Source organism: Semicossyphus pulcher, unplaced genomic scaffold (genome assembly GCF_022749685.1).
Source record: "Semicossyphus pulcher isolate SPU_LCO1_2020_fin unplaced genomic scaffold, fSemPul1.0.p SCAF_27, whole genome shotgun sequence".
In the NCBI taxonomy this organism is placed as follows: Eukaryota; Metazoa; Chordata; class Actinopteri; order Labriformes; family Labridae; genus Semicossyphus; species Semicossyphus pulcher.
The window spans coordinates 415,831-425,000 of record NW_027211701.1 but is presented as its reverse complement, the minus strand read 5'-3'; the positions used below and the strand labels follow the sequence as shown (position 1 = coordinate 425,000).

The 9,170-nt window shown below is 45.3% G+C and overlaps 1 protein-coding gene across 2 annotated transcripts in view; it reads right to left on the bottom strand.

The window, feature by feature from the left end:
* Positions 1-9,170, bottom strand: part of LOC138604945 (N-acetylgalactosaminyltransferase 7-like) — a 35,881-nt gene that overhangs the window by 11,557 nt on the left and 15,154 nt on the right. For both annotated transcript variants that reach the window (XM_069676983.1, XM_069676981.1), the window contains one exon: positions 6,607-6,789. In XM_069676983.1, coding sequence (XP_069533084.1) covers positions 6,607-6,789 — 183 coding nt within the window. The remainder of the gene's footprint in view (positions 1-6,606; positions 6,790-9,170) is intronic.

Below are 9,170 nucleotides of genomic sequence, written 5' to 3'. Positions count from 1 at the left end.
ATCTGAAATCGTTTGCACCAAAATCGATATTCTTACAAGAAAGAAGAAACCCATCTGAAAAAGGACTCTCATATCAGATTAAGGTGTAAGTGGATCAATAATGTATACCATTCATCATTTAATGTTAAAGCAAGAGGTACAGCAACAAGGAAAGGCCTTCCCTTCATTCACAAAGACACAATATCCGATAAGGAAGGTCGCTTTTGATTGTGCCTGGGGAAATCTGTTCTACACCTCTCACCGTACTGAACATATATGCACCGGATATAGACAACCCATCATTCTGTCAGAAGGTAATGTCTCTTATCCCAATCAAGTGTAGTTATCACAGGGGACTTCAGCTGCGTGTTAGACCCATGCTTAGAAAGATCTTCCACCTGCAGAATAGAGAAAAGAAATCCGAGTGTCTTTCTTAACACATTTATCAATAAAACTAATTTGTCTGACATTTGGAGAATCGCTAATCGCTAAGAGAATACTCCTTTTACTCGGCTACGCATAACTCATACAGCAGGATGGATTATTTTCTCATACATGCAAAACTGATGCCATATGCCGTAATGCAAAATACCACAACATTGTGATCTCAGATCACAGCGCTCTTACGTGCGCTCTGAATATTCAAAAGATGGTGAAACCGCAGACGAACTGGAGGCTCAACCCTCTGTTATTAGGAGCTCAGATATCCCTCTATTTTGATACTAATGATAATTCAGAAACCGCCCCTTCTATTCTCTGGGAGGCGTTCAAAGCGTTTCTGAGAGGCTCTATTATTTCATTTGAAGCATCTAGAAGGAAAAAGAAGATTACTTGAATTAGACAACCAAATGAACCTTCTGGACAAAGAGAATGCCCAGACTCCTCCCCATGAATTGCATAAAAAATATCTGCCTTAAAATATGAATATAACAAGATACTCTCAGCTAGGATTAGTAAGGCATTTTTATATACCAATATTTTGACTTTAATGACAAGCCACACAGGAAAATGATCGCACAATACATAAAATTAAATCTGATAAAGGTGAGATTCTGATGAAACCCAAAGACATTAATGATCGATTTCTCCAATTTTATAAAAACTTGTACACTTCCAACAATGATACAGACTATATGGCTATGCAGGATTTCTTAGATAAATGCAATCTCTCCCAATTAGATGAAAATGAGTCAGCTGAGCTGAACTCTGAAATTTCTGTTAAGTTAAGAAAGCCAGCACATAAAGCCCCAGGCCCCGATGGCCTTCCAGGTGAGCTGTATGAACAATTTAACGAAGCTCTCTCCCCATATCTACATAAAGTGTTCACTCACGCCCACATTGATGGTGTCCTACCTCCTACCTTAACAGAAGCAGTCATTACAGTGATACACAAAAAGGGTAAGGACCCAGAAGAGGAGGGATCAGGATGGGAAATTATTTTCTGAAATTTTGGCTAATAGATTGAGCCCCTTTTTAGATAAATGAGTGCATTGAGACCAGACTGGTTTTATGCCAGGTAGAAATTATTTTTTAACCTTAGGCGATGATTTAACATCCTGTATTCTACTTACAGACTGAAGGAAGAGCTAGCCATTCTGTCACTCGATGCAGAGAAGACATTTGACCAAGTCGAGCGGCCTTATCTGTTTGAAATTTTAAAGAGATTTAATGTTGGACAAAAATGTATTTCAATGGTGAAGCTTTTCGATAACAACCCGTGTGCACAGATACTCACAAATCAAATATTGTTCCCCCGTTTTAAGCTATAAAGGAACGAGACAAGGATGCCCTCTATCTCCCTTGATTTTTGCTGTAGCAATCGAACCCCTTGCTGAGAGTATCCGCTCAGACCCTTTCATTCATGGTTATAATACACAAAAATCTATAAATAAAATTTCATTATATGCTGATGATGTTTTGTTATTTATCTCTCAGCCACAAGTCACGATTCCGCAGATACTCGATAAAATCAATTCATTCGGGACCTTCTCCGGTTCTAGAATAAATTGGAATAAAAGTGAGCTAATGCCCGAGCATGTGCAGAACATTTCCTGGTTACAGAACCTCCCTTTTAGTATATCTCCAGAGAAATTCACATATTTAGGAATTCAGAATACAAAGTTCCACTCCTCTTTATTTAAGGAGAATTTTCCACCACTGTTGTCTAAATTACAGTCAAACATACAGTTTTGGAAGACCCTGCCAATATCATTCTGGGCAGAGTCAACGCTATTAAAAAGATTTTTGCCCCAGTTACTGTTCTTATTTCAGAACATCCCAGTGTTTCTTCCCAAATCCTTCTTTAGAACAAAAGACTCGATTGTGCTCCCTTTCCTATGGGACTACAAAACTCATAGAATTGGCAAGAAACACCTTTGCAAATCTAAAATAGAAGGGGGCTTGGCACTCCCGAATTTTGTATCATATTATTGGGCTTCACAAATTAGGATTATGGCATAGTGGCTGGATGACACAGCAACCCCACCAAACTGGCTTGACTTGGAACAAGAGGCATGCCATCCTTCTGGCACCTTACACTATTGAGAAATCTTTATATATTTGCAATGTGATGATCCACACTACAGTGCGCATTTGGAAACAAATGAAGTCACACTTTGAGTTGAAACCCATATTTTATGCACTACCTATCACTGGGAACCTTTCCACCATCCATTCTGGATAATACTTTTAATCTACGGAAGAATGTAGGCATCCATACAATAGGAGACTTATACATTAAAGGCATATTTGCGTCCTTTACACAGTTACAGAGTAAATATAATCTACCAGGAAGTAGTTTCTTTAGATAAGTGCAAATAAGAGACTATCTAAGAACACATCTGCAAAATTTTGAGACCTTCACAGGCTCTTGTCTCGATAGATGTCTCCGCTCATGTCTTGCTCAGAAAAATCGATATCTCATATATATGACTCCCTGCAATCTATCAGCCCAGTGAATTCCACTCTAATGAAAACAAAATGGGAGGACGAGATGTGCACTCTATGGGAAGAGAGTTTGGAACACACTCATCGATGCTCTACTAATGCTAGGCACTGCCTAATTCAATTTAAAATTCTACACCGTCTTCAGTACTCTACGGAGAGGTTACATAGAATATACCCTGAGATGTCCCCTACATGTGACAGATGCCTCGTAGCAGACGACACGTTGCTTCACAGCTTTGCTCTATGTCCCAAGGTTAAGATCTATTGGTTTAATATCTTCAGTTTAATATCTAAAATACTTTGCATACAGTTAGAGCCTAAAGCACTCATTATTATTCTGGGAATGTCAGATGATGTTAAAACATGAAACAACTCCCAGCAATGTTTCCTCTCCTATAGTCTTATCATTGCAAAGAAGTTACTTCTCATGCGTTGGAAAAAGAAAGAAGCACCCACCACGAAGATGTGGCTTAGTGACCTCACAAAACACTCCACTTAGAAAGAATAAGATGTACTCTTATGGATAAACTTGCATACTTTGAAAAAGCGTGGTCACCTTTCATTCATTATCTCACACCCCTTTACTCCAACAAAGTAGTGAATAGACGGAAGGGCAAGGTTGAGTAGGGTGGGGGGGGATATTTATTTACTTTTGTTTACATTTTAGTTTATTTTTCTTCATTTGTATTTTGTTTCTTACATTTATATCTGTTCTTTAATCTACTATTGTTATATGTTCTAAAAAAACAAAAAGAGGGCACTAAGACCTAACTGCACATATACCTGTATGGATGTACATTGCACACATAGATGTGTGGGCTGTTAATATGTAACTGTATAACAACGTGCTCTAATAAAAATAAAAGAGAGAGATGGTGAGGTCGGAGCTGGAGAGCTGGTTGATGCTGATTCCTGTAGAGCAGACCAGGTCAAGAATGTGGCCGCGGTTGTGGGTGGGGAAGTTGATGTGTTGTGTGAGGTTGAAGCATTTATGTATGTCAGAAATTCTATGGCTAATTTGCAGTCTGTGGAGTCGATGTGGATATTAAAGTCACCCAGGAGCAGGATGGAAGGTGAGATGAAGCAGAGTTGTGTGAGAAATTCAGATAGGTCTGAAAGAAAAGGGGGGTTAGGTTTGGGGGGTCGGTAGATAGTTCAAATGACCAGGGAGTTTGAGGGTTAGGTGTTCGAATGAGAATGGGGGTTGGATGGTAGTCAGACTGATTCTTATGTGTTGACGGTGGAGGACAACAATTCCGCCACCACGACAGTCCTGGCGTGGTTTGTCCAAGTAATGATTTCCAGTCGGGGTTGTTTGGTTAAGTGGAAAATAGTCCAGGGGTTTTTGCCAGGTTTTGGTAAGATAGAGGATGCCGAGGTTATTCTCAGTAAAATAACTCTGCTCTCTGATGTTGCAGCCAAAGACCAGCAAATCACAAGGAATGTACTGGAGATATTGTTTCGTACTCCAGCATTTCTGGGACAAAAGGGGTGACACAACTCGTGACGGTGTACTCTATGAGCTGATGCTGGAACGGACCTACAATTTACCAAAGGAGAGAGAGTGGATAATGAGGAGGGATAATTGGATGTCTGACACTATACAGAATGACATAATCGAACACTTTGCTAATGCTGTTCAAAGAGATGTCGTTAGCCATGCATCATACTGCCCGTTCTATGGACTGACAGCCGACAGCACCACAGATATCAGATTGTTGACAGCAACCTTGAGTCTCACTGAGTTTGTAGGATTTTACACGAGCCCTGACACAACTGCAGAAACACTTGTCCAGTGTTCAGGCGTGCCTCAAGGAAATATGCCCCCAGTCTTTGTATGTTCATTACAACAACCACTCCCTGGATCTTGTGCTACAAGAAGTCGCTCGTGAGGTGAGCCTAGTGGCTGAAGGATTACTCTTAAGATGCCAACACTCTTTGGCTGTGATAACGTCATTGTCAACATTTTAGGCTTATGCCCAACGAGATGGTATGTGCGAACCAAAGCGATTCAGCGCTGTTGCTCAACGTATACTACTGTACTGGCCACACTGGGAAGCTTAAAGGATGATAGAAGGGTACGAGGGGATGCAAGGGCGAGAATATCTGGACTACACAAACAGGCACTCAAGGGCCGAACACTTTTCGGCCTCCTCTGCTGTAAAGCTCTTTTCGTGCCCTGTGAAACTCGGGCAAGGACCCCGAAGAGCTAAAAGTCAAGTGATCTTGATGTGTTCAAGTGTGTGAACCTGCTCCAGGTCAGATTAGGGGCTCTGAGAGATGACATCGTTGTGGCTGAAAAGGTAGACAAGGTGAAAGTGTGCACCACCCAGCATGGCCTGAAGATGCCATATACTGAGCCCAGGGTAAGCAGAACACCTGCCCGTTATCACCAAGCAGGCCCTGAAGGGTTGTCACAGGCAACAGGTTAACTTAAATGGAGAGCTGAGTTTTATAAAGCTGTAGATGTGGTTCAGTCTGAACTCAGCCAAGAGATTCGACCAGAGCGGAATGAAAACAGCAGCATTCAGGGAGAAGACAATAATTGATGCAGGTATCATTGGAACTTGACGCGCCGTCTCTTCAGCTTCCCAAAAGGCTAGACACAGAGCGACTGCACCTTCAGCTCCAGATGTTGGGAGGCGTGTGTAAAGGGGCCAAATCACCATGTGAAACAGTACGTCAGTAAGTCACCTTTGCTCAAGTCCCATGCAAGTCTCGAGTCATTTTTTCTGGGGCAAGTCAAGTCACAGGTTATGTCAAGTCAAGTCGAGTCCTTAGTTAAGGCAAGTCAAGTCACTTTTTCCACCCAAGATCCAGCCCTCTGACCTGTAGTATCTGCTCTTTATAAAGAGAAAACACAAGGTGTTAGCAGCTCGTCTCATAATGATATTATTGACCAGTTTATATAACCTGCTCAAAAAGTGACAGTGAATTGTATCTGTGTTATCTCGGCACAGACGCAGCCATGATGACGGTCTGCTCTGAGACCGTGTTGAGGAGTAACGAGTACGACTGATGATTCTTGTTTGCGCTGCGTACATACTTGATAGTTCGACAGAAACTTGATAACATTGAATTATATCGTTTTATATTTAACAGCTAACATTCAAACTAATGAACACACGCAAGTCATCCGAGTCATCGTGCCTCAAGTCCAAGTCGAGTCTCAAGTCATTTATTTTTGTCAAGTACGGTATTCATCGTATATCACATCACTTATGAGTATTCCAGGCTGAGGCTAATGGTTGTCTTGATTGGTCAATTTATAATGAATTTAATCTCTATGCACTTGTGATGTTGTGTGTGGTGGTTGATTTGGCTGGTAATTATGGTGGTGCCGGCCCTTTTGTCAGAGCCAGTTGTAAGTGGTGCTCTCATGAGTTTTACTCGTCACACCCAGGCCCCCACACCTCCCCAGCTCATCTCCAAGTACAGCACCCCCAACTCAAAATATGTTCCAGCGGGCATTGATCTAATACTGTTCAAAGACCCGTCAGTTAGTTACACTGAACACATCACAGAGTCAGACTGACAGGAGACGTGAGAGTAAATCCCACTGAGGTAGACAGACTGGACAACAACAACCAGTAAGACAACAACCAGTTTACTGTAGTTTGCAAGTGTTTGTCTCTGAGCTGACCCTGTCCACATCAGTCAGTGGGCGTTTGTTTTACGTACCTATATGGCTCAGTGCGAGTCTTTCTGAGTTTTTTTTCTCTGTCGCCCAGAGGAACTCTATTCCAGAGCATGCTCCAGTCCCAGGCACCTCTAGCAAAGTTGTCCTTGTCTCCTCCACCCTGGGACTGAATGGAGTAACTGTCGCCATCTATGCTGTCGACGAGAGGCACCGTACACACCGTTCTGACAGAGGTGGGGCATGCAAACAGAATACATGGGGGGTGTGGTGGTGAAGTACATGCAGGACAAAAAGGCAGACACAGATAGCAGTGCACAGAGACGTATGGTTAGCATACTGCCAGCTCTCTGCAGTGTGAGTACCGGTAGGGCTGCGTGGTGTGTTTTCTATTGGCCTTCTCTCTGTGGCCCAAAGGGACTCGCTTCCACAGCAGACTCCAGTCCCAAGCTCCCCGAGCCAGCCCGTCCTCATCTCCACCCTGCTGGGGCTCCATACATTACCATCTATATAGACTATCAGAGGCACAGTAAACTGGACTCTCTGTATGTTGCAAAATGGGTCTTTAAGGCGAGCTCTTTCTTGGGTTTAAGATGGGCTTTCTATGTAATTAAACTGGGGTTTTAGCTGAGCTATCTGTTTAGTTTAATAAAGGCTCTTTACTTGGTTTAAGCTGGGATCTCTGTGGGGTTTCACCTGGGCTCTACTGGACCCGAGCTGGGATCTCTGTGGGGTTTCAACTGGGCTCTGTTGGGCCTAAGCTGGGATCTCTGTGGGGTTTCAACTAGGCTCTGTTGGGCCTAAGCTGGGCTCTCTGTGGGGTTTCAACTGGGCTCTGTCGGGCCTAAGCTGGGATCTCTGTGGGGTTTCAACTGGGCTCTGTTGTGACTAAGCTGGGATCTCTGTGGGGTTTCAACTGGGCTCTGTTGTGACTAAGCTGGGATCTCTGTGGGGTTTAAACTAGGCTCTGTGGGGCCTAAGCTGGGATCTCTGTGGGGTTTCACCTGGGCTCTGCTGGACCCGAGCTGGGATCTCTGTGGGGTTTGAACTAGGCTCTGTCGGGCCTAAGCTGGGATCTCTGTGGGGTTTCACCTGGGCTCTGCTGGACCCGAGCTGGGATCTCTGTGGGGTTTGAACTAGGCTCTGTCGGGCCTAAGCTGGGATCTCTGTGGGGTTTGAACTAGGCTCCGTCGGGCCTAAGCTGAGATCTCTGTGGGGTTTGAACTAGGCTCCGTCGGGCCTAAGCTGAGATCTCTGTGGGGTTTGAACTAGACTCTGTCGGGCCTAAGCTGGGCTCTCTGTGGGGTTTCAACTGGGCTCTGTTGGGCCTAAGCTGGGATCTCTGTGGGGTTTAAACTAGGCTCTGTTGGGCCTAAGCTGGGCTCTCTGTGGGGTTTCACCTGGGCTCTGCTGGACCCGAGCTGGGATCTCTGTGGGGTTTGAACTAGGCTCTGTCGGGCCTAAGCTGGGATCTCTGTGGGGTTTGAACTAGGCTCTGTTGGGTCTAAGCTGAGATCTCTGTGGGGTTTGAACTAGGCTCTGTCGGGCCTAAGCTGGGCTCTCTGTGGGGTTTAAACTAGACTCTGTTGGGCCTAAGCTGGGCTCTCTGTGGGGTTTAAACTAGGCTCTGTTGGGCCTAAGCTGGGCTCTCTGTGGGGTTTAAACTAGGCTCTGTTGGGCCTAAGCTGGGCTCTCTGTGGGGTTTGAACTAGACTCTGTCGGGCCTACGCTGGGATGTCTGTGGGGTTTAAACTAGGCTCTGTCGGGCATAAGCTGGGCTCTCTGTGGGGTTTCACCTGGGCTCTGCTGGACCCGAGCTGGGATCTCTGTGGGGTTTGAACTAGGCTCTGTCGGGCCTAAGCTGGGATCTCTGTGGGGTTTGAACTAGGCTCTGTTGGGTCTAAGCTGAGATCTCTGTGGGGTTTGAACTAGGCTCTGTCGGGCCTAAGCTGGGCTCTCTGTGGGGTTTAAACTAGACTCTGTTGGGCCTAAGCTGGGCTCTCTGTGGGGTTTAAACTAGGCTCTGTTGGGCCTAAGCTGGGCTCTCTGTGGGGTTTAAACTAGGCTCTGTTGGGCCTAAGCTGGGCTCTCTGTGGGGTTTGAACTAGACTCTGTCGGGCCTACGCTGGAATGTCTGTGGGGTTTAAACTAGGCTCTGTCGGGCATAAGCTGGGCTCTCTGTGGGGTTTGAACTGGGCTCTGTTGGGCCTAAGCTGGGCTCTCTGTGGGGTTTCAACTGGGCTCTGCTGGACCCGAGCTGGGATCTCTGTGGGGTTTGAACTAGGCTCTGTCGGGCCTAAGCTGGGATCTCTGTGGGGTTTGAACTAGGCTCTGTCGGGCCTAAGCTGAGATCTCTGTGGGGTTTGAAATAGGCTCTGTCGGGCCTAAGCTGGGCTCTCTGTGGGGTTTGAACTAGACTCTGTCGGGCCTACGCTGGGATGTCTGTGGGGTTTAAACTGGGCTCTGTTGGGCATAAGCTGGGCTCTCTGTGGGGTTTGAACTGGGCTCTGTTGGGCCTAAGCTGGGATCTCTGTGGGGTTTAAACTAGACTCTGTCGGGCCTAAGCTGGGCTCTCTGTGGGGTTTGAACTGGGCTCTGTTGGGCCTAA